The sequence below is a fragment of the Bubalus bubalis genome, chromosome 12 (genome assembly GCF_019923935.1).
Source record: "Bubalus bubalis isolate 160015118507 breed Murrah chromosome 12, NDDB_SH_1, whole genome shotgun sequence".
NCBI classification, from domain to species: Eukaryota; Metazoa; Chordata; class Mammalia; order Artiodactyla; family Bovidae; genus Bubalus; species Bubalus bubalis.
In genome coordinates this window covers 78,111,685-78,137,277 of record NC_059168.1, presented here as the reverse complement: position 1 = coordinate 78,137,277, position 25,593 = coordinate 78,111,685, and the positions used below count along the sequence as shown (strand labels likewise).

Here is a 25,593-nt window from a genome sequence, read left to right as displayed (position 1 = left end):
ATTTGAGATATTTTCAATATAATGGGATAAATAAAATATTATTCAAACTAATTGCACATACTTCTTTTTACTTTTCAAAATGTGGCTACTATAAAATTTTAAATTCTATGGAGCACATATTTCTATTGGTACAATGTCATGGTAGAGAGTTCTGACAAAACATGGTCCACTGGAGAAGGGAATGGCAAACCACTTCAGTATTCTTGCCTTGAGAACCCCATGAACAGTATGAAAAGGCAAAAAGAGGACAATGAAAGATGAACTCCCCAGGTCAGTAGGTGCCCAATATGCTAGTGGAGATCCAGTGGCAAAATAACTACAGAAACAATGAAGAGACGGAGCCAAAACAAAAACAATACCTAGTTGTGGATGTGACTGGTGATGGAAGTAAAGTCCGATGCTGTAAAGAGTAATACTGCATAGGAACCTGGAATGTTAGGGCCATGAATCAAGGTAAATTGGAAGTAGTCAAACAGGAGATGGTAAGAGTGAACATAGACAATTTAGGAATCAGTGAACTAAAATGGACTGGAATGGGTGAATTTAACTCAGATGACCATTATATCTACTACTGTGGGCCAAAATACCTTGGAAGAAATGGAGTAGTCATCATAGTCAACAACAAGAGTCTGAAATGCAGTACCTGGATGCAATCTCAAAACAACAGAATGGACTATAGAGAAAGCTGAGTGCAGAAGAATTGATGCTTTTGAACTGTGGAGTTGGAGAAGACTCTTGAGAGTGCCTTGGACTGCAGGGAGATCAAACCAGTCCATTCTAAAGGAGATCAGTCCTGGGTGTTCTTTGGAAGAAATGATGCTAAAGCTGAAATTCCAATATTTTGGCCACCTCATGCGAAGAGCTGACTCATTGGAAAAGACTCTGATGCTGGGAGGGATTGGAGGCAGGAGGAGAAGGGGACGACAGAGGATGAGATGGCTGGATGTCATCACTGACTTGATGGACATGAGTTTGGGTGAACTCTGGGAGTTGGTGATGGACAGGGAGGCCTGGTGTGCTGCAATTTATGGGGTCACAAAGAGTGGGACACGACTGAGCGACTGAACTGAACTGAGCTGAACTGAATCAAGAGCTTTCACAGATACCAGTTTAAAGATACAATGAAAGACAGGAAGACATTTGCAATGATAGCAAAAGATAAAATACCAAAGAACAAACCTATTGAAAAATATGCAAACTTATATGAGAAAAACTTTAAAGCACTCATAAACACCACAAAAGCAACTTCAACAACATTAAAGACACATTAGGTTCTGGAAGAATACTTACTGTCATAAAGATGTTAATTTTCATAACTTAATTAACATGGTCTGAAAGTAAACAGGGGCTTCCCAGATGGTTCAGTGGTAAAAAATCTACCTGCCAATGTAGGAGACATAGGTTTGACCCCTGGGTCGGGATGATACCCTGGAGGAGGAAATGGCAACCCACTCCAGTATTCTTGCCTGAAGAATTACGTGGACAGAGGAGCCTGGTGGGCTACAGTCCACGGGATCACAAAGAGTCAAACACTAAGCACACATGCATATGGAAGTAAATAAGAGGATTTTAAAGCTCATATGAAAAAAAAGGCAAGAGCTGAAAATTTTAAACTACCAAAAGGAAGAGCAATAATGGGTATCCCAGCCTACAACATATAAATCATACGATGAAGTGTCAAGAAATAAAAAGTGTTGTAATAGCCCACGAGTAGACAGGAATCAATGTTTCTAACAATGAGTGAAGAAGCACTATATACAGGGATAAAGATGGCTGGGGAAAAGTATAAAAACACAGGTCCAGAGTGCATGCTGCTATTAGAAGTCATCTAGAAATATGTGGTCACCTTTGATTAAGACCGAAAATAAAATTTTGGACCTGGAAAGACTTCTTGGATTGACCCAAAACAATGCAAAGTTAAGGGAATAGAACTAACTTAGCATATCTCATCCCCGGTCTCCAAACATCCTGATGTTGAGAGTGGAAATAAATCAAGGTCAGCCAAAATTAGGTGTTAAGAATGGTTCCCACGAATCTATACACATGATAAAACGACACACATCTATACACACACATTTACCAACGGCTGTGTTACTATACTATAATTATGTTAACATGTAGTCATTTAGGGAAAACTAGGTGGGGAATCTGTGTACTCTCCTTGCAACCTCATGTGAATCAGTAATTATTTCAAAATAAGTTAAAAAAAAAAACAAAAACCAACAACCTCAACAGAAAAACAGGCACTAATAATGCCTGAAGTCTACCAGTAAGACATACGTAATCATAGTATTTCACATCATAGTCTTTACTATAAAGCTCAAAGACTAAATAGCCTAATGAAGTAAGGAAGAAAAAATTAAAAAAAATTTTTCTTGGGATTCTTACTTCCAACCCATTTTAAAAACAAACACTCTGACTTGATATGAACACCCAAAACGATGCTTGAATTTCCAAGTGTTTAATGCTCTCCATTTCACACTAAGAAAAAAAAACTTATGTGCTGACAGCTTTCATCAAGTTACAGATTTTTATTTCACCAAGAATACAAGTAAAAGCCAAACTGTTCTTTCCTAATCTTTACTCTTGCCATGTAATCTACTACTGTTTTATCTCAATGAGATGTTTCAGGAAGTAATGAAATAACACCATTAAATAAGATCTAAACACTTTAATACAAGATTTTCTAACACTGTAATTAAAATGGTAACTTATAAAGACTCACCTATATGTGGCTGCTGAGCTGTGGCTAATGCGTACTGCTGCTGCTGAGCTGCAGTTAACTGCTGAACTGTTAGTGCATTAGTCCTCTGAAAGAGCTATTAAGAAAAATATTGAATACAGAGATTACTCTCATAGCATTTCATTTTTGTTTAGAAAGCTAAGAATGGAATATTACAAATACATATTTTAATCACTTTCTTAACTATAAGGACATTTTATTCAATAAAACATTAAAGTGTTTAAAAATACCCCTATTATTTATGTCAACATGTCACAGCACTTCAGGCTATACTACTACTAGCTAAGAGGAACATTGCTAAAGGAGTATTCTTTACCTGCTGCTGGGAATTGTAGTCAAAAAGGCCTACAGTAGCTCCTGAAGAGTCCATTGGTACCTGATTACCAGGATAGTCAAACTGTAAGGAATCCAGACCAACTTGTTCCATGGCATCCAGATTCTGAGTTTCAGGATTTGAAAATTCTTCAACAAGTGGTTTATTAGTTGTAGGATTAGGAAGAGGCCCCAATCCTTCTGGGGGATTAGTATTGGGGCCCAGGCGCTCAACTACTTCAGTTGGAGAGGCTTGACGACTTCCAGGAGTACGACTATGTAAAGAAAACAGAAATGAGTAAAAGTAACAAGTATGTCAAAAGGTGAAATCAGAAAGTAGGAAAATCACGGAAAACAAATGGTGGTAAAATACAAAAGGCAAATTAGGGACCCTAGGTCACTAAACATTGCTCTTTATCACTTTTTTTTTTCTGTTTAATCCAGCTTACACTTAAAAGCTGACATGGTTTCATTTTTTAATTATTATTAGTGACAACTGTCCCCAATTTTAATAGCATAAAGATGTAATTCAATTTTACAGATAAGGAAATTGTCCAGTATCACAATTCAGGCTTAGAGTACTCAAAACTTTTGTTTCAAATCACAAACAAAATGAGCAGTGGGTATGAACAGCAGACTACCATGCAACAAATATGAGAAGACTCGAAACCAAAACCTACCCACCATACTCCCATCCTGTCTACCAGCATAAGCTGTCCTAACATCTTGCCTAATACTTCGGGGGCAGGGGGGGGCAGGGTGGGAAACTGGCCAGAAAGCATCATATGGCCTTCACAACTGAAGGCTGTATAATACAGAATACAAAAGAAAAGGGCAGTGAACCAAGACAGAAAGCTGACTCCTGACTCTAAAACATTATTCTGAGTAAATCATTTCAACACCCAGGTCTCAGTTTCCTTGAGACAGAGGAGGTGACACTGTAGTCCTATAATAACAAAAACAAAAAGACTATTTGTAAAAACCCTCTATGAGCTCTCCAAAAACAATCTTTATCATACCAAATTGTTTCAGTTTAAATAAAAATAAATAAAAATGAATATTTATCAAAAGTTAAGCATGTACATCAATGAAAAGTATAATTCTATATATAAAAGAGCAACTTTCTCTACCGATTAGTCTTAATTTTCTGAAGAAATTTATTAACACTAAATTTTAAGCACCGACTCTTCTCTTTTTATCATCATCCTTTGCAGTCTAAACTATTTTCACTTTATTTCTGGACATAATTGATCCTTATTAACAGCCTCCTTCCTTCTGTGGAAATAATTTATATAAGATCTTTTCCTTCACAAGAAGTAAATTTGTTCTGAAGAACTATCATTTCATAGTATATTCAAATCTAAGTATGTTAAATAAATGGTAGTGACTATTATAACCGGTCTTTCAATGTCAACGGTTATCCATATGTAACTGCCCCACCTTTAGATACTTTACCATGGAATAAATCTGCTAACACATACAGAACATTTCACAAAGCAATTGACTAATAACAAGAATTGTTTTCCAGATACTTTAGGTTTGTGGACTTACATTTTATTTCAAAATTAACCACTGTCCTTGCAACATCAGAAGAAATTTCAAACTCCTTTCCCCTTTATCCACAATTAAAATTTTCATGTGAATAATCCAAAGGCTTTTCATTCAGAATATATGGAAAGAAAAAATAAAACTGAAAGGATCTTAAGTCAGTCCATTGAAAAAAAAGAAAGAGGTGGGAGAAAGGTCCAAGAGAGAAAGTATGTGTGCGTGTGTGTGTATATATATATATATAACTGATCTACTTCATTGTATAGCAGAAACTAACACAACATTGTAAAGCAATTATACTACAACAACAACAGCAGCAACAAAAAACGAAAGCCTGCTATATTTCTTTCATTCCTTTCAGTTCTATTCCAACAGATGATGTATCAGTTAATGTATGTAATAATGATGTGCTACCATAGTGACCATATGACCACAGCTATTACTTTGAAATATTTTTATACTGTTGAAGACAATATTGCATCAGAAATACTTTATAAGCAATTTAAAAAACCTACTACAAACTTAACAGAATTAGAATGCTATTGAATGTAAAGTTCATATTAATATGGAGAAATATAATCTTTCATACAAAACAACTCTAATACAGCAAAAAAAAAAAAAGTAGAGGATTCAAAAGAAAAAGTCATTATGCTATGAGTGGTGCTATTTTCTTGCTATAGTTAACGGTGTATTAACACTTCAATTATAAATGTATGTTCTGCAGGGTTTATAATCAACTCAGTTTTAAATGCATGCCCTTGAAACACAGATTAGGTAATAGCAGAAGAGCAAAATCAGGATAAGGTTCTAAAACAAACTGAGTGGCATTAAATTTATTTCTTGTCAAAAGAGGTTTACTGGTTTTGGATGCTTTTTTGCATTTAGAACAGATTTAAATGGCACTGTTTTTAAGAAGTATTGTTACTCTGTTTTTCGATAATTAAAGGTAATAACACAAACATGTACCTATCAACTAACTGGTATTTCATGGTTCGTAATATCGCAAAGAAACAACTATTTTCAGGTGTAGGCCCCAAAGCATCTGATTACTGAAGTATATTTCAGTATATGAAGAAACAACTCCTTAATATTTAGATGAATGTGCACTGCCTAAGTCCAAAGGCTAGAACAAAAGAAATACTTGCCATAAAAAGACAACAAAAAATCTACAACTGAACTTAAATTCTGAACTTAACACTAATTTTTATAAGTCTGATATGTTCTTCCCATACTAATTTCAGGAATATGATTAAGTATCAGCACAAACTCAGAAAAGGGGAATAGGATACAATACAGAGATAGAAGGAAGAGGAAACTCTACAGAAAGGTGCTGAAGAGCAAACTCAAAAAGAGTTTGCCAAGAAAAATCACAGATTAAACCTTAAATTCACTAAACTTTAGCAGGGAGAAAACAGTTAAAATTTAGACTACCATATTAGTAGAAAGGTAATAGCAATTTCTAACTTTACTTAATGGGATGCATTGTTTTAGAGAATTTTGAAGACTTATCTTTTTAAAAAATGGCACATAATCATTAACTAAATACTCCTTATAAAAAATTTTAAATCTTCTTCCAGATTAATACAAGGTACAAAGGGAAATAAAAAAACCCAAAGTTGGAAAAATACCTAAATCAGTCATATCAGCTAGTAGCAATAATCCCTAAAGAGATATGATTTTCTTCTTGAGAAAGTGAAAATCTTACTTAAAATCTTTGCAATCGGCATCCATTCCATTTGGCAAACCTCTGCCATTTATTTTAGAATCATCATCATCTCCTTGCTTAAGATCTCTGTTTTGGTCCTCCTCAAATGGAGAAGCCTTGCCTTTTTGATCTCCTTTCTCAGGTCCATCTGTTTCAGCATCTCTAGTGCCCTGAGGAAAAAGAGTCTGTTTGATTCTGAATATTTAATAGAACACAAAAAAAGGCACCACAAGGTGATCTAAAACTACACTATAGTGCACGTAAACAATAAAAACATTGAATCTTATTTTAATTTTGTAGTCAAGAAATTTATCAAAGGCCAAAAAAATTGAGTACAAACCAGTGATTTATAACAGAAGGGCTAAGGCAACCTTAACTATAGCGGTGCTAGAAAAGCAGTAACACCACAAGTGAAATTAAAATTCTACTTAATGAAAGATGATTTTGTTTTTTTAACTGTCATATCAAGTACTACCATGAATAAGCAATTTTAATCTTACAAACTTTTAAAATTAATATGATTTTTTTGGAAACATGATTAAGATTATAAATATTCCCAGCGGTTCTACCATTTCATGTATTTCAAGAAGGGGCCAGGAGAAGAAAACAAGAGCACCAATAGCTATAAAATTACCTTTAATTCTAGGAAGGGCCAGAATAAGAAACTGACTTAAAGACAACCGAATAACCATCTAGCAACTTAAAAACATTTCTTCATTCAAAATACTTACAAAAGTTCCCTTCCTAAATCGAGAATCCAATTTATCAGCAGGAGAAGAACTTAATACATATTCTACCATGCTCACACCAAGGCCTCCACTTTCTGATCGCGGAGACAATATTGCATTTACTTCACTGTTTCCATGAAAACCCTGTCCAGATCTTCTCTGTACCATAATAGGCTGGGACATTGAATGGTCTGTTTGGAAAAAAGAAAACAATTACAAATTTGAACTTTTAAGCTAACCAAAATGTATTCACATCAATTAATATACTAAAGAAAAATCAGCATACTGAATTAATATACTAAAGAAAAATCAGTATATTGTTTTGTTTTGAATGTTACTGTAATCTTTATAAAAACATCTTCAATCTGTTTAGACTCACTGCCCTTTGGACATTTCTTGAGAATACAGATTAAGAAAGTCATTTGGTAAAAACCAGGTAAAAGGCTATCTGAAGAATAATCAAATTCAGAAGTCACTGGCAATAGAAACAATTTGAAGTCTCCACTGCCTTTAAGCCTCTTATTAAAAAGTTCTATTGTCAATTCAGAACAACTCAAACCAAAAAGCTTTAGAGATAAAACCTGAAATAAAAATAACTCCTCTTAAATTGACGGAGGCACTTCTCAGGCTCATAGTCATGTACTGGACAGATTCAGAATACACAGCTGTACTGCTATAAACATAGATGACTAAGTTCATTCAAAAAAGCCAGTAATATCACAGAATTTTCTATTCTTGGTGTAAAGACTAAGTATCACTTAGTTTTTTTAAAAAAGATTCCTTTTTTAAAGATTAAAAATATTTTTTTAATTAAAAAAAATCCTTCTAGTCTAAAAGTTTTCCATTTATTTTTAACAAAAAAATTATCCATCTAGTACAAATACCTTTTCTACATATTTTGTGATAAAAAAGGCAATACTTAAGATCTGAAAGCAAATACAAACATAAAAACATTTGAGGCAAGACTCACCTAGATTTGCAGAAAAAAATTTTGAACCAGTATGCTAAGCATTGTGGTATGTATGTGGCATCTAAGAACACAACAGTCCCTGTACTCTAAGAGATTATAGGTTTAACAGGAATCGATCATAGTATGAGTAAAAGCACTTCAATAAAAATAATCCAGGATACTATGGGGAAGAGAAAGAGTATTCATCACTTTTCCCCAGTCTTAGAGTGAATCCCAAAGGAAGTGATATGAAGGACAGAGAGCAAAAAATAGGTGAAAATGGGTGTGGAAAGCACTCTGGTTAGAGAAACCAGTATGCTCAAAGACCTAAAGATGCCAGGAGAACACAATGAAATTAATAATCATTTTTATTGAACATGAAATAATTCAGCTCAGCTGAGAAGGAAGTATGTGTATGATAAAATCTCCTGTGGTCATGGAAAGAACTGTAGAATGACAATTCTTTTAGGACAAGGAATGTCATTTGCGTATTTGTACATGCTTGGCACTCAATAAATGTTTACTTAGTAAACAAAATAATCCATCCATTTCTAATTTTCTCATGTCTCCTGGTAAAAACTTATATTCATCTTCAAAATTTTATCCATACAACAAAAAAAGTTGGGAGAGGGAGTGATACAAGGAATTAACTAAAATTATAAACTTGACACTAAAAAGATATATCAGGAGTATATAAACAGTTGCTTAAATGTTTTACTGTTGGTACCAGTTGTCTTCCAAATACAACATACCAAAAATATCTCCCTAACATTCATCTTGAAAGTATCTCTCATTACCATGTTGTGCTCAAGATGTTTTGCTTTGGAATGCTTTTAAAAATATTTGGTTCTGATAAAGCAATTAACCATTTACCTTTCAAAACAAAAATCAAAACATGATTATCAACCAAATTTTCAAGCATGTTGTTTTAGCAAAGAAAGTGCCTTTTGTGTAGAAAATGTATCCTGGCCCAAATAACTGAATAACTTAAATTATATAAGTTCAATCTATATAGGTTAATACAAATCCAGGGAAAAAAATTCCCTGAGGGCAGAGATCACATATCTCATTTATCTTTGTATTCTCCAAAACTGGCACATTATATTACATATTGGTTGAAGGCAAATAAAATTCCCGGTATTTTAGTCTAATTTAGTATTTAGCAAAGTTTTCAATCTGTTTCCATTTTGATTGTAAATAGTACTAAAAATTTTCAGCTTTTCCTAACTTTTAAACAATTACCTTTAAGAACAAAATTTAAAACCGTAATGAACTTAAAAATCTTCTTAATGATTTAGAGAGAAAAAAAGTACCTGGCAATTTACACTCAAAATAGAAAGTTAATTCCAGAAACTTGATTTTATATTACTTTGATCATCTTGTATAGTTTTAATAAGCTGCTTTTACTTATAAAGCGGAATCTTATTTGTTAAATACATGTTGAAAGTTTCACATGTACATCTCAAATTTTACTGAGAAACATTTAAAAATATAATCAGTAGTATTTTAAGAATATAAGTATGCTCTGTAATTTACCAATAAATACTGTCACCCCCATGAGTTACACTCCTTACATTCCAGTTCCTTTTCCCTTAAGAATTTCTTGGACCTCAGTCTTTGTTTCCTATGGGTATCAAAAACATTCAAAGTCTGCTCCCTTTCTGGGAATTCTATCTTACTATGGGGGTTTATTTCCTTTATGGGTGTGGCTAATGTTTAATAAAGCTAGTCTGAGCTGCAGTTAATAGATCACTATCCATTGATACAATTCAAGCTTAAAAATTCCTATGGTTAAATTGTGTCCTATATTTTAATGGAAATTAAGAATTTTATAATCAGAGTTTAACCCCAAATAAAACTTAATAAAATCTTACTGTGACAAACATTTCTAATCAATAAGTGAACCATTAGGTATGGCTTACTTTACATAAGAAAATGTGTATTACGAGGACACATGAAATCCTCAAAGATACCACAAAGTTTCTCCAGGTATCGTTTGGGAGCAGTAGGGTTTAAAAAAAATTCAAGTATTCAACAAATCCAGAACTCTCACACATACACCAATAACTTACGAGAAGTTCCCCATGCAGTCTCTCTCCATTCATCATCCCCAAGAAATATGCCTTTTTGGCCATCTTTTGTTGAATCATCAGGTTCCCAAAATTTTTTGGTAGGCAAAAGCTATTTGGAAGGGAAAAAATTATTACATTTAAATTTCATCCTAATTACAAAAAGCGAAAACACAGCAGAAAGCAAACTTACCATCAATAGGTACAAGTTAGTTTTCAATGCTAACGAAAATTCAAGAGTGCCCTGTTCCCTAACTGGTCTAGTTAATAATAACTTCCCATTTATGCTTGGATACTGGTTCTAAAAACTCTAGACCTGAAAAGTCAACTTCATACTTCTGCATTTTTCAAATGGTTTTACTGTCATGTGGTATTTTTAACGAACTCTTTCAAAAGACTTACTAAATTTCTTAAAACAGATAATACAATAAAAATATTCATACAAATGATTAAAGTTTTCTCTTTACTTCCAAGTACTGCTCTTGGAATATCTCCTATCCTACAGCTTCAATGACAGACAATTCTTCTTCTTACTTAACAATTCAATTGAGGTGAACTTCACAATTCTTCCTATGTTCTCAATAGTAGCAATCTGCTGATCCTAAAGCAGGAAGCAGGATGGTGGAAGAGATACATTAAGAAGACCCTTAAATACTTTTTGAGATAATCTCAAAGCCCTGTGTCCAATCCTATGTTGTAACACACAGAAGGATTTAAAATTGTGTTGGTATAACCATTTGATGATTAATAAAAATGTACATTTGGTCAATTCCTAATGAGACTTTATAGTATTCATCCAGGTCTCTCCTGTCTACCTTTCCTGACACTCAGAAGAACCAGACTGAGGGTATGTTTGTTTGAAAAGAACAGACTGGTTTTCTAAACAATGCATGTGACATTTAAGTAAGCATCTGTAAGACACTCATCCCTTTCAGCCCATAATTATTAGATCCTCATAATTAAGCTTGTATATACTTCTATTGCTACACTTAAAATACTAAATTACCTGTATCTGCCTCCGTAAGGGCATGGTGACCTTATCTTCAGAGAGCTCACAAATATATAACACCCATAATAAAATGAACTTAGTGAAACTTATATGGGGTCTTGAGAGATAAGACTGTGTGTGTGTGTCAGGGATCTAAAGTGTGAATGGAAGGTGGGGAGTACATAAGAAGTGATGAACAAAGGCACAACTTGAGAAAACACAGTTTGTAGAACAGGGTGTGAGATGGACGAACAGATGTGGGAGCTGATGCTGTGAAAGCTATCTAGGCAGATTATGAGGAACCTCAAAATTCTAAGAAAAATGGATATTCTAGACCAGAGGCAAGGAAATCATTCAGGAGAATTACAACAGAGTCAAGATGACAAGAACTGAAACAGGGCACTGACAGAAAAAACTGAGAAAATAAAAGGGATTTCAGAGACATTCAGGGGAGTCAATAGGATACAAACAAAAATAAAAGGCTGATTAAAAAGAATAAAACTTTACAATCTGAGTAACAAGGTAAATGATAGTACTATCGACCAAAACAAACACAAAAACAGAATAAGCAGCTTTTGCGGGGAGCAGGGTGGATTCAATTTGGGCGTATGCCTAATCTATGGATCTTTTGCTAAACTAAATACTGTTAATTTTAAAGGAAACTAAGTTCTCTATTTAAAAAAAAAGAAAAAAACTTTTGCATGTTAGTATCTTCCTGAGCTGCAAATGATTTGTATTTAAAGTACAGACATTTTATTTCTATTATTATTTTAAAAGAGATTTTGTTGATTTATTTTGGCCACAACTATGTGGCTTGTGGGATACTAGATCCCTGACCAGGGGTTGAACCCGACCGAGGTCAGCGAAGAGCCCTACACGCTGGACCACCAGGGAATTCCCTAAAGTATAGGCATTTTAAACAATAATCTATACTAATAAAGATTCCAGTAAAATACAACCTTGGTTGTTCCGATTTTTAAAAAAATCTCACTATAAAGTTTCATGCAAATATTGAAACAAAATGTAAAGATGATAATATAATACTAAAACACTGCTCTTGATATACTTAAATTATTGAAGAATTATTCACAGTGAAACCCAAGTTAATCCCTTTAAAGTACTGTATAAATAAGCCATTTCAGGCAGAAGAAAATGGTTCCTATAAGAATAAGATTTTTATCCTATATTTCATAAAGATAAGTGTTTTAATATTAAAATAAGGATAACAAATAAGTAATCAAAAATGAAGTCATAATAAGTTAATTAGAAGCATTTATTAGACATAGAAGCGGCTGAAACAAACTAATCTGATCTTGTGAGGCAGTAGAAATAAGAATTTTTTGAGGAGACTATTTCAGTCTTTTGGGGTAAGATTCCATGCAATGCTATAATAGTTCACAGATCAATTCTTTGACACTCAAACTATAAAACCTGGAGGGGAGTCTACACCAAGGACTTATTCAGTGTGCCTACTTTCTGCCAAGCACTGTGCTATGACTATCTCTTCATTTTGCAAGCATTTATAAATTATCATGGACAAACAATTTAGTAGTGAAGAAAATTAACACTTCTCCTAACAAAGGCCTTTATCACCATTCCAGAGACAGCTGTGACAATGCAGACACTGATTGCAAATATTGTTAGAGAAACTACTAGCCAAGAATTAAGTTAAAATGGACTAAATATAGGGGAAGGCAATAAATAGAACAGCTTAAAAAAAAATAAGTAAAAAATTAAGGGGTACAGTGGTTGGAATAGCAATAGTGTTTTGCCCCTGGAGACTCTTTTACTGTAGCAGAAATGGGAAAGCACATTACAGAAAAGGCTAAGAGATCTTGAAGATCTGTAAAATACATTATCCAATACTGCTTCATATTACTTCCCTAATTCTCAAAAGCTCTAAACCAAGGTCAAACAACTTGGTATTTCTTGTCAAGAAAATACTCTCCTGTCTTTCCAACTCAGAAATGATTAGGTGGACATACAGATTCAAATCCCCACTATCCACCATTTCATTAGTTCTTTCTTTAAAGAAGCACTTATGCCTTGCCCTTTTCATCTCCAAAGAAATCAGTCAACACTCTAGTAAACCACTATACTACTTCAAAATAAGTAATAAATAAAATTATTGCTAGAATTTATACTATGAGTTACACTTACACGTTAGATTTTTCTAATACAAATTGTCAGGTAAAATCACCAAACCAAAAAAATTAACGTAATTCTAAAAATTAAGAGAACTTCAGGGCTCTATGTCTACATTATAGTGTTCATATAACATCCAAACTGGGACAGTTTGAGAAAGAGAGCACTAGTAACAATTATGCCACGAAAACATGTATCTGGACTGTCTGAACAAATCAGGATATAAGGTGACTCTATTTACAATGGAAATTAATACAAGGTACAGAGGCTAACAATTAGGCATGTAGGAAACAAAAGCTACAAGGGAGTTCTCTAGAAGTGCAGAATGGTGCTTTTCCAGACTTTAGTCCTCTCTGTTAATAAAAGATATTAATACTTAATGTTTTCAAATCACACTACTCTCAAATCTTTTACATTCTCAATACCTCTTAATATCACAGCAAATATTATTAGATGTCATCACTTCCAATGGGAAGCAGTACTGCAAACAGTCAAGACTTCAATCTGTTGTTCAAGCATTATTACATTGTACTGGGCCAGATAATTAACTCAGCCTCAGTTTCTTCATCTGAAAAGTAAGGATAATAATAAAGCTACTGTTTTAGAGTGTCTATGAGGTTAGAATACAAGAACATAAATAAACTATTTAGAACAGCATTGAGCATATGCCAAAATAAGTAGTAAATATCTTCACGACCAAAAGTATGAATCTTAATATTACCAAACATGAATAACATGCTGTCCAGTAACATTTAACTGGCTGATTATTTTAAATGATTATAATAACATTCATTACAAATATCTTGTCTATAGCTGTTTGCCTTCTTTTTTAGTTTGAGTATCCTAGGGGGACCATGAAACTACACTTAAGTTGCCTAATAGTTATATTTTGCATAAGGACACAGAATCAGAGATTAAGTAAACTGTCCAAGATTACATATAATATTACATACATGTATAGCCAGTTAGGCAGCATTAGGAATTGAATCCATAACTGCTTAATTACAAAGCCCATATTCTTTACACTTAACTACCACAGAAGACGTTTCTTTCCAATAGTAGTCTAATTTATCAGTATTCTAAAAATATCCAGTTATTAGGCCACAATAACCATAATGAAAAAAATAAAAGCTTCAGATATTATCATGATATTCAGACCATATAATGTAGGTATTAATTAGAGCGGATAAAGTTCAAGACAGAATGGCTAAGATAGGAATTTACAGACATAACTATAATCAGCTCGGAGAAGGCATTGGCAACCCATTCCAGTACTCTTGCTGGGCAAATCCCATGGACAGAGGAGCCTGGTGGGCTGCAGTCCATGGGGTCGCTAGGAGTCGGACACGACTGAGCGACTTCACTTTCACTTTTCACTTTCATGCATTGGAGAAGGAAATGGCAACCCACTCCGGTATTCTTGCCTGGAGGATCCCAGGGATGGCGGAGCCTGGTGGGCTGCCGTCTATGGGGTCGCACAGAGTCGGACACGACTGAAGTGACTTAGCATAGCATAATCAGCTGGTTTCCACTCCAGTTATCCCTAACATCTCAGATCAGAGCATTTGAGAGACATATGTGACTCATACAAATACTATTCTTATTACTACCTTCAAAGAGTCAATCTTTCTCAAGGTCAAATAGCACTAGTGATAGACCTAAGAGAAAAGGGAAGTCTCCTTAATCTTCTTTCTGATATGTTTTCCACTTCACCATACTACCTGGGATCTTACTACAGAAATTTTCTTTAATGTTTTCTTTAAATATTACTGTGTCAGAAAAGAAAGGAGAGAGTTTTGCCATACTAAGCTATGAAATACTCCCCCAAAACACATTAACTCAATGATTTAAAGTTAGATGTTGGGTTCCCTAAAGAATTTCAGGCAGGAGCCTCTTTTTCTTATTTAAAAGTGTATGTATATATACTCACTCACACACTGGATTCCTGTTAAGTTTTATATATAAAAATAGGTAGGTATGTGTCTCACTTTCACTTTTCACCTTGCTGCATTGGAGAAGGAAATGGCAACCCACTCCAGTGTTCTTGCTTGGAGAATCCCAGGGACAGGGGAGCCTGGTGGGCTGCCATCTATGGGGTCTCACAGAGTCGGACACGACTGAAGCGACTTAGCAGTAGCAGCAGCAGTATAGTTTTAAAACAACATACTAATGAAAATGAGTTCAACCTCCTATGGGTTAGCTTTGCTCTTTTTAAGCCATGTGACATAATACAAATTGGGGCTTTCTGGCAAAAATGTGCTATGGAAAAAATTGGAAAGGATGAGTTTATGAATGGATGATTACAAAGCTATTCCTATTTTGGATGAACAACCAGAAGAAACTGTCCTTCTGATGATGAGTCAGTAAAAGCTATCATGATCTACATAACCCAATACATTTGGAAATAACCCTATATGCAATGCAGTGCTCTGTACATTAGATTTACAACTTAAGACATAATAAATAAGTAAAGCTTTATTTGAAAAAAAAAGTCAAGATAGGGCAATATATTAGGAAAGAATTTTGCATTGAAAAAATAAATAAGCAATTCTAGAAAACTCAAGCCTGCTTTTAGTTCATTACAATGAATGAATTCTGGCATAAAACAACAAGCCTCACCTGTCAGGGAAGGAGAAGACTGGTGAGAGAGAGACAGGCAAAGAAGGAAATCCCAGAAGGTTCCCTGCTGCCTGTGAGATGAGGAAAGATAGAAAGGCTTGTGGGAGAGGGAACCCAAAGACAGAAACCTCAAAAGGTTTCTCACTATCTCTTAGAGTAACAGAATTAGCTGGTAAACTGTTAAGAAAAAAACTTAATTAGTGAATAACAGCTTATTAAAAAAAATACATTTTTACTAGATGGTCACAGAAGCATGACCTTCTAACTACCTGCCAAAAAACCAGACAGCCTAACCCTAACCACTTTTATTCTGTATATCTGACATTTCCACTAAGAAAAGCCTGGATTTAAGCTTTAGATCATTTAAAAACCCAGCCTCTTTTCCCCAGAAACCTCAAATACCCCTCCACTTATCCCCCAAATAACTGAACTCTCTGTACTACTTCTGATCATGACACCCTTTTTAAAACTGCAAAAATGTCTTTGGGTTTATCAACTACTACTTAGAAAGGGAGGAAAAAAGTCAATTTGTAAATACATACTCAATGTAGATCTGGAAAGTAAAGTGTTGTAGGATCTAAACAGAATTAAGGTAAGGGTGTGACTCTATTTGATATAAAAAAAAAAGTAAGTTCAAGTCTGTTACAGACTAGGCTGAAACACTGTTCAAACTTGCTTTTAAGATATGTTATCCTACTTTCTAAAGACCAAAGAAAACAAGTAACAAGAAAAAAAACAAAAGCCCTTTGAACTGTTTCTTTTTGTTCACCCAGAGTGTAAACAAGGCCTAAGCAGCCACTGCACTGCAGTGAGGCTACAAGGTCTACTTTTAACTAAAAAATTATTTCTTCTTCAAATTTTCTTAGGGCCCAGAGTTTTACGTTAAGCACTGGACTAACAAGTTTACTTTGGCAATACTTATGCTTAAGCGCCTTAACTCACCCTTAAATCAGTCCTCTGAAAATGACAAACTCTTTGGAAAACGCTGTTCTGAAGAAGGGGAGGGTTAGCTAGCTGCAGGGTGCCCTCTTGTGGCCCAGAGGAGTGACTGGACTCTTTTTCTGCATCTGAAGAGCACAGCATTGGATGGAGTGAGTCTCATGAAGGTCTACCAAAGTAAAATAATCTCCAGGAGCAAGCAGTTAATTATACATCTTAGGTCTGTTCATGGTTATTTTCTATTATCAAAGTCCACACTATGTTAGTACTACAGAAAATGACAAATCAAAAATGTGACAAGGGTTTTCATAATCAAAGTTTTCTATATAGTCATTTAGGTATATGGAAAACTAAGTATTTTTGATGCCTTAAATTATGTAATGATGAAGTTAAATGGGATGCCCCAATGAAAATCATAAAACAGGACTGATAAAATCCAAAGTATTAGGAGTGCTCACTGTGTGCTAGTCATTCAAAGCTATAACAATCTACAGAAAAGACTAATATAAAATGAATACACTGTAACCAGTATTATAATAAAAGTATGTATAAAGATCCATGAGAAATCAGATGAAGTAATTAATTTTACTGCAAATAGCAAACAGATAAAGAGCCTTTTTTCAGCAGAGTCCTGCAGAGGATTAGAAGTTTATTAAGCAAACAATGAACAAGGAGAAATTTTTGTGAGAGAATAGTGAACAATTAAGTGTGGCTCAAGCAAACATAGCATACATATATAAAACAGCAGGACAAAGATCAAGGAGAGCTCTTTTCTGATCAAAGTTATTACAATCCATTACTAAAATATGACATTATCTAACCGGGTCAATCAAATCAACTAGACACAATAATCCCACTAACATTACTGCTAAAAGTTAAAAAAAAAAAAAGGCCGAGATTTCCACAACTATAGATTTTAAAAGCCCACATCATTTGGAAGATATCGCCACTATTTTCAAAAGATTTACAGTTAATAAACAAGTTTCAATGGCTCAAAGACTCAAAGTGAGATGCACATCCTTAGTATTCATAAATATTTACCTCTCCCATTCCCCGAGATTCTAATGCAAGAGCTTGAAAATCATGATTCATTTCATCCACAGATCAAACCTGTTGAATAACAAAAACAAAATTAGGAAAAAAAAAATCTTAGACTGCATCAACTATTTTTATATTACATTCTGCTATTACTGATGTTACAGTATGAGCTGAGATGGACAAGAATACACTTCTCTATAAAGACAGGTTTTCCTAAATAGAGCACCATAGCAATCAACACTAAAATTTGTGGGAAAACCAGGAGGTTTAAGGGTTCTTGGATTATTCTGAGTGCCAAAAGGAATCGCTACTAGTTTCTTGAGCAAAGGAATACATGGGAAGTAAAGAACAGAAAAAGTGAGCTCAAGAACTACAATACAGTTATCTTTTTTGTGTGTGGCTGTGCCATGAGGCATGTGGGATCTTGGTTTCCAGATCAGGGACTGAACCCTGACCCCCTGCAGTGGAAGCACAGAGTCTTAACCAGCCCAGAATCTTCCCTGCACCATCAGGGAAGTCCCAACAGTTATCTTCTTTTTAAAAAAATGTTGTAGTTCCTATTACAAAATTATTACTTTGTACTACTTTTTTCAGTTTTCAAAATTTCTCAAAATTATTTGTAGATCTTATACCAATGATAAAAAATTAATCAGCTTTGATATTTTTTAATATTCAAAAGTTCCCTTAAAAACAATTCCTTTCCCTACAATTAGCAAAACAGCATGGAAATGGCACAAAAATAAAAACAGAGATCAATGGAACAGAATAAAGAGCCCAGAAATAAACCCATGCACTTACAGCCAATTAATCTACAACAAAGGAGGCAAGAGTATACAATGGAAAGAAGACAGTCTCTTTAACAAGCTGGGAAAACTGGACAGTTGGTTACACATGAAACAATGAGGTTAGAATATTATCTCATATCACATAAAAAATGAGCTAAAAATGGATTAAAGACCTAAATGTAAGACTTGAGACCATAAAACTCTTGGAAGAGAACACTGGCAGAACACTCTGACATAAATCACAGCAGTATTTTTTGGATCTGTCTCCTAAGACAAAATAAAAGCAGAAATAAACAAATGGGATCTAATTAAAAGCTTTTTGTACAGGAAAATCGACAAACTGAGAAGACAACCAACAGAATGGGAGAAAAATATTTGCAAATAATATGACTGACAAGGGGTTAATATCCCAAACAAACAGCTCATACACCACACATAAACACCAAAACCCACCCCCTGCAAACAAAAAAAACCCTACACCTCAAATCAAATAATGGGCAGAAGACCTGAATAGACATTTTTTCAAAGAAGAAATACAGGTGGTTAACAGGCACATGAAAAGATTTTCAATACCACCTATTATTAGAAAAATGCAAATCAAAATGAGATATCACCTCACAATTATCAGAATGGCTGTCATCAAAAAATCTACAAATAACAAATGTTGGAGAGGATGTGGAGAAAAGGGAAGCCTTGTACACTGTTGGTGGAAACGTAAACCGGTACAGCCGCCACTAGGGAAACAGTATGTTGGCTCCTCAAAACGCTAAAAATAGAACCACCATATGATCCAGCAATTGCACTCCTGGGTATCTAACTAAAAAATACTAATTTGAAAAGATACATGTATCCCAATGTTCATAGAAGCACTATTTACAATAGCCAAAACATGGAAGCAACCGAAATGCCTATCAACACATAAATGGATTAAAAACATGTGGTGTTTACACACAATGGATTATTACTCAATCATAAAAAGAACAAAATTCTGCCATTTGCAGCAATGTGGATGAACCTGAGAGTATTATGCTTAGGGAAGTAAGTCACAGAAAGTATTGCATGATATCACTTATATGTGAAATTTTAAAAATAATACAAATGAATATATATGCAAAGCAGAAACAAGCTCACAGATACAAATTACTGGTTACCAAAGGAAAGGGGGGATGCAAATTAGGGGTCTAAGATTAAGAGATACAAACTACTATGTATAAAATAGATAAGCAACAAGGATATACTGCACAGCACAGGCAATTAGTCGTTATCTTGTAGTAACTTTCAATGCAGTATAATTTATAAACATAATCAATCACTATGCTGTACACCTGAAACTAATAATGTAAATCAACCATAATTTAAAACAAGAATAATTGTTTTCCCTTCTCCTCAAACTAAAACTACAGCATATTTTTCTTTTTCCATTTCTAACAGTTTAAACTGCTTTTTACCATTCATGTGACAATGTGTTCTTAAGTCATAGTCTCTTTGCCTGCTAATGTTAAGTACCGCTGGAGAAAATGATTCAAAACTGAAGCCAGTACAAATTTACAGCCTTCAAACTCTGGAGCCTTACAATGTAATCCTATTTAGTATTTTTCCCAGTCAGTTCTCTCTCTTTACAATTCCATAGTATTTGATATTACAATGCATTTCCTCTCTTCTTATAAGGCTGTTCTGATGTTAGGCATTCTCTTACAATTCTTTTTACTTTCTTATGTGTCTAGTTACTTCTCCTCAGGCTTCTTCGCAAACTCCTATTTGTCTACTCAACTCATAAATGTCAGTGTTCCTCAGAATTCTACTCTTTAGCCCAGGCAATCTCATCCACTCTACGTGCTTTGATACTTAAATGGTATATCCACAGGACTTCACTCCCAGTTTGTATTTATACACCAACTCGCTCTCCTCTTCAGTATTTCCAAGTATTTCCTTTCTTCCATTCCCTGGAGGTACCATAGGAAATTCCAATCTTACTCTTCTGTATTCTACACTTATAAATTATTTCCTTTCTTACACCAATATCCAATCACTAAAGTCAACCTCCTACCTTATTTAAATCTAATTTTCAGTTGTCTGGTTGGTCAGACCACCACCATCTCTTGCAATCTTCTATCTTCCCACCCTACAATCTAGTCTCCAAAATGTGATAAGCTACCATTTTTCTAAATTGTACTCTGAACATATGAATCTCATATTTTAATCCTTAACTTCTCCTTAATGTGGCTTAGAAGGGGAGAGAACTGGATTCAAATTACAGTTTTGACAGGTAGTAGTTCTGTAACTCTAAACAACTAACCTAAATTATTTTTTCTCTATTTCTGTATGGAAAAATAGCAGCAGCAGCTTCCACACGGCATGCTGTGAAAAGTGAATTAGGCATTATAAAACAAAAGTCTGGTTACATAAGCATTCAAAAGTTAGCTATTAGAAAATTCTTCAATTGTTTCATCAAATGGTACGTGAACAACTGGATGTCCATATGCAAAAAATATGAACTTAAACACACACCATGATATAAAAAATAACTCAAAATGGATCATACACCTAAATGCAACACTTAACATTATCAAACTTCTAGGAAAACAGCAAAGCTGTGTGACCCTGCATTTGGTAGTGAGTTTTTAGATCAACATCAAAAGCAGAGTCCACAAAAGAAAAACTTATGTCTAAAAACTTGACGTCAGCAATAAAAAAATGTTCTACAAAAGATGCTGATAAAGAGAAAGAAAAAACAAACTACAAATAGGAGGAAAATATATGCAAATCATGTCAGATACAGGATTTGTGTCCCAGATATACTTAAAACTCTTTACGAAAAATAAGAGAACAACCCAATTAAAAAATGGGCAAAAGATCTAAACAGGTATTACATCAAAGAAGATACATGGAAGATATATGGATAGCAAACAGGCCATCCTTTTCTCTTAACTTGCTAGAAGAGCTGGATTCATTAACAGTTCTTAGAAAGTGATAACTTTATTCATCCTTCCATTAACAAGCTTTTACTGGGCATATTCAATGTGCAAGATTTTACAGAGAAAAGAATGAATTAAAATATGGTCACTGTCCTCAAAGAATTTAAATCAGTCCCATTTTCTGGTAATTGGAAGAGTAGCTCCTATCAGGCCAAAACCTCCTGCATTTAACTCTGGACAAAATGGGCTTTCCTAGTGGCAGTGGTAAAGAAGTCACCTGCCAATGCAGGAGACGTGGGTTCAATCTCTGGGTCAGAAATCTCCTGGAAAAGGAAAGGGTAATCCACTCCAGTATTCTTGCCTGGGAAATCCCACAGACAGAGGAGCCTGACGGGCTATAGTCAATGGGGTCACAAGAGTTGGACACGACTTAGTAAATAAACAACTGAAAAAAATAAAAAAACAAATTGAAGGCAATGGAAAATAACTGGAGGATAGTCTAGAACTGAATTTTGTGCATAAATTCAACTCAGATGTTTAAACAATCCCTGAACTGCATTTGTGTGGGGCTGACTCCAAGCAGCCCAATTATGGATAAAAGGACTAAGGAGAAATGTCTGCTGCTGATGTCCACAGAAGTTATGGAAATTTGGGGTTTGAGTTCCATGAGAAGAAAAACAATCATAAAGACTAAAACACAATCCAAAATTACTAGACACACAGAAAAACAGGAACGTGTGACCTTGACTAAGGAAAAAGTCAACTAATAAAAGACCAACCCCAAGATGACCTAGAGGTTAGAATTAGCAAAGATCTTAAAATAACTATTATAACTGTGCTCAAAGATGAAAGGAAAACACACTAATAAATGAAAAAATAAATTCCAGCACAAAGAAAAAAGCAAAACTATATCAAATGGACCTTCTAAAACTGAAAAATATCTTTTAAAAATTTCACTGGCTGCACTTAACAGTTGCTGTTGTTCAGCTGCTAAGTTGTCTCTGACTCTGTCTGACCCCATGGACTGCAGCACGCCTGGCTTCCCTGTTCTTCACTATCTCCCACAGTTTGCTTAAACTCAGGTCCATTAAGTTGGTGATGCTATTCAACCATGCTATCCATCTCATCTTCTGTCACCCCCTTCTCCTGCTGCCCTCAACCGTTCCCAGCATCAGGGTTTTCTCCAGTGAGTCAGCTCTTCATATCAGGTGGCTAAAGAAGTGGAGCTTCACCATCAGTCCTTCCAATGAATATTCAGGGTTCATTTCCTTTAGGACTGATAGTTGATCACTTAACAGTAAGTTGAAAATAGTGAATTTGAACACAGATCAATAGTATTTCCAATCTGACAAGGGGAAAAAAAGGAAAGAGAAATAATTAATGAGGTGGAAAAATTATTTGAAGAAATAATGGCCAGAAATCCCCTTGTATTTGATGAAAGCAAAATTTACAGATTCACGATGCTCAATGAACTCCACGCACAATAAATAGGAAAAACAAAAACAAAACCTCACCCCTATGCAGTGAAAAGTGATGAACAAAGAGAAAATCCTGAAGGCAGACAGAGAAAAAAATTACAAAATGGGGAAAAATGATGAATGACCACTGACTTCACACTAGAAGCAATGGAAACCAGAATAAAAAGGATCAGACTTTAGAGGGCTGAAAGAAGAAAAAATGCTAACCTAGAATTTTTATCTGGTGAAAATATCCTTTAAGAATAAAGGTTAAAAGACATTTATAGATTAAAAAGAAAAAAACCTGCTAAACAGATTTCCACCTCAGAAAGTCCTTTAAAAATTCTTAAGCTAAAGGGAAAGGATATCAGATGGAAATTCAGATTATCAGGAAGGAAGAGCACCAGAAATGCTAAGTATGTGCATAATAAGTACAAAGGACTATTTTTTTTTCCTCTTTATCTCTTCAAAATATATACCCCCACTTAAAGCAAAAATTTCATTATGGGTTTGATGACATAATAGTTAGATGAACTATATACATGCACATCCAATACCTAACTATAATAAATATCTCTAGCCATACCATCATGACATGGATTTAAAACAGAAGTTCGAGATCAAAGCACTCTTTTATCACCCAGCATCTACAGCTGGCCCTCCATATCCATCCACATCTGCTTGTTTCACCAACCAGGGATCAAAAGTATGAAAAAAATTCCAGAGAGTTCCCAAAATCAAATTCCCTGAGCGCTGGCACCTATTTACATAACACTGACATTGTAACAGATATTATAAGTAATCTAGAGATGATTTAAAGTACACCCTATTGGAGAAGGAAATGGCAACCCACTCCAGTGTTCTTGCCTGGAGAATCCCAGGGATGGAGGAGCCTGGTGGGCTGCCGTCTATGGGGTCGCACAGAGTCGGACACGACTGAAGCGACTTAGCAGCAGCAGCAGTGTGCACACAGCTTATATGCAAATACCACACCACTTTGCATAAGGAACTTGAGCATCTTCAGACGTTGGTATTGGGCTAGGGAGGCCCCTGGAACAATGCCCTGCAGATACTGATGAACAACTGTACATTCATAAATGTATTTTGGAGGGACCCCAATTGTAAGTAAAGGGAATCTCGGACCAAATGTGTCCTACATTTCTCAGTCATGCAATCAAAGTTCTACATCTAACCGTGAACAATTCACTTTAATGTCTAGTATAGTCTGCTCAAACCATCTTTGACTTCCATTGTTTCTTTAAAATTTCCTATATCGGGGAAGGGTCCATTTTATTTTTTTGCAAGTACTTCTTAAGATCTCCATACAGCCCTAAATTCAGTGTTCTTTATAATCTTTTTTACATTTGTGATTTTACTTTCTCCTATACCATGTATCTTACAGACCTTGTATTTTCAGATCTCCCATCCCATTACAGCCTCAACTTCTTCCAAGCATTAACTGTTTCCCAAACCTAATGGCCAATCATCTGAAAGCTTCGGGATACTGCTAACATACTATGAGGAATCAAGTATTTTCAATCACCTAAAGAGGTGTTCTAATTTCTTAGAAATGCTTCCATTTAAATGCTACCAATTTGACAATGCAGCCATATAACTGACTTCATAATTCAATTTATGAACATACATTAAATGATATTAAGCCCTGAAGTCTGGGCTCAATACACAAATACCATACCAATTACAGGTATTTAAAAAAAAAAAACTTCTATGTGACATCTTACTTATCTGTATCCTCTGAGAACAGACTGTCCTTATTAAGATTAATTATTCCACTAGGCCCCAAAAATAAAGGATTCTTGTTACTTAGGAGGAAAATAGTTATAAAAATAGATTCATTATTCTGCAATCCTGAAGAAACCATTATGAATAAATTTTACATGTAAGATAATGTGTGTGCATGCTAAGTGGCTTCAGTCGTGTCCGACTCTTTGCAACCCTATGGACTGCAGCCCGTCAGGTTCCTCTGTCCGTAGGATTCTCCAGGCAAGAATACTGGAGTAGGTTGCCATTTCCTTCTCCAGGGGATCTTCCTGACCCAGGGATCAAACCCGTGTCTCCTGAGGCTCCTGCACTGCAGGCAGATTCTCTACCGCTGGGCCACCAGGGAAACTCCTAAGATGACGTGGTAAGAGTACAAATAATACGTGATTCAGATTCAGAATACAGAGTTTTGAGTCTTAAATTCTGCCTAACCTCTAAATCTTATCTGTTGTGAAGATCAAATGTATCCAAGTGTTTTGTGAGTGATCAATAAAAAGTGTTCAACAAGTAACTAGTTGTTATTATTAAAAGCATCATACATACTATTTCTGAAACTCTTAGGCTGCTCAATGTTTGTGTCTCTGGTAGGAAAGCTTCTGTTAGTATTTCAGCCTCCTGCCTTGTTTTCAGGTTCAATACTACTTGACTTGGAACATATTACTTCTGACCTTTCTACTTAGGTTGCCTTTAATCTGCAGTAAACTGTAGCCTCAGATAACTATGGCAGATTTTTAAGAGTCAGTAAGCTCTAAGAAGGAAACTACCTCTAACAAACACAAACACATATTCTAAAGTTTCAATGTTTCTTATTAGGAAAGCAATTTGGTATCATATATATAAGTTCTTATCTCCTGAACCAGTCTCCCTTACT

General features: G+C 34.8%; 1 protein-coding gene across 12 annotated transcripts in view; it reads right to left on the bottom strand.

Annotated features, from left to right (window-relative positions):
* The window catches only part of PUM2 (pumilio RNA binding family member 2), a 118,032-nt gene that overhangs the window by 71,648 nt on the left and 20,791 nt on the right, over nucleotides 1–25,593 (bottom strand). For 7 of the 12 annotated variants that reach the window (XM_025261514.3, XM_006049163.3, XM_044926212.1 and 4 more), the window contains 6 exons: nucleotides 17,787–17,855; nucleotides 10,058–10,166; nucleotides 7,040–7,227; nucleotides 6,309–6,478; nucleotides 3,060–3,330; nucleotides 2,726–2,819 (listed from right to left, as the gene is read on the bottom strand). In XM_025261514.3, the coding sequence (XP_025117299.1) occupies nucleotides 2,726–2,819; nucleotides 3,060–3,330; nucleotides 6,309–6,478; nucleotides 7,040–7,227; nucleotides 10,058–10,166; nucleotides 17,787–17,837 (883 nt within the window). In that variant the 5' untranslated portion in view covers nucleotides 17,838–17,855. Of the gene's footprint in view, nucleotides 1–2,725; nucleotides 2,820–3,059; nucleotides 3,331–6,308; nucleotides 6,479–7,039; nucleotides 7,228–10,057; nucleotides 10,167–13,612; nucleotides 13,637–15,806; nucleotides 15,878–16,748; nucleotides 16,874–17,786; nucleotides 17,856–25,593 lie in introns of those variants that run through there. The other 5 variants (XM_006049169.3, XM_044926214.1, XM_044926213.1 and 2 more) reach the window with 4 other exon arrangements.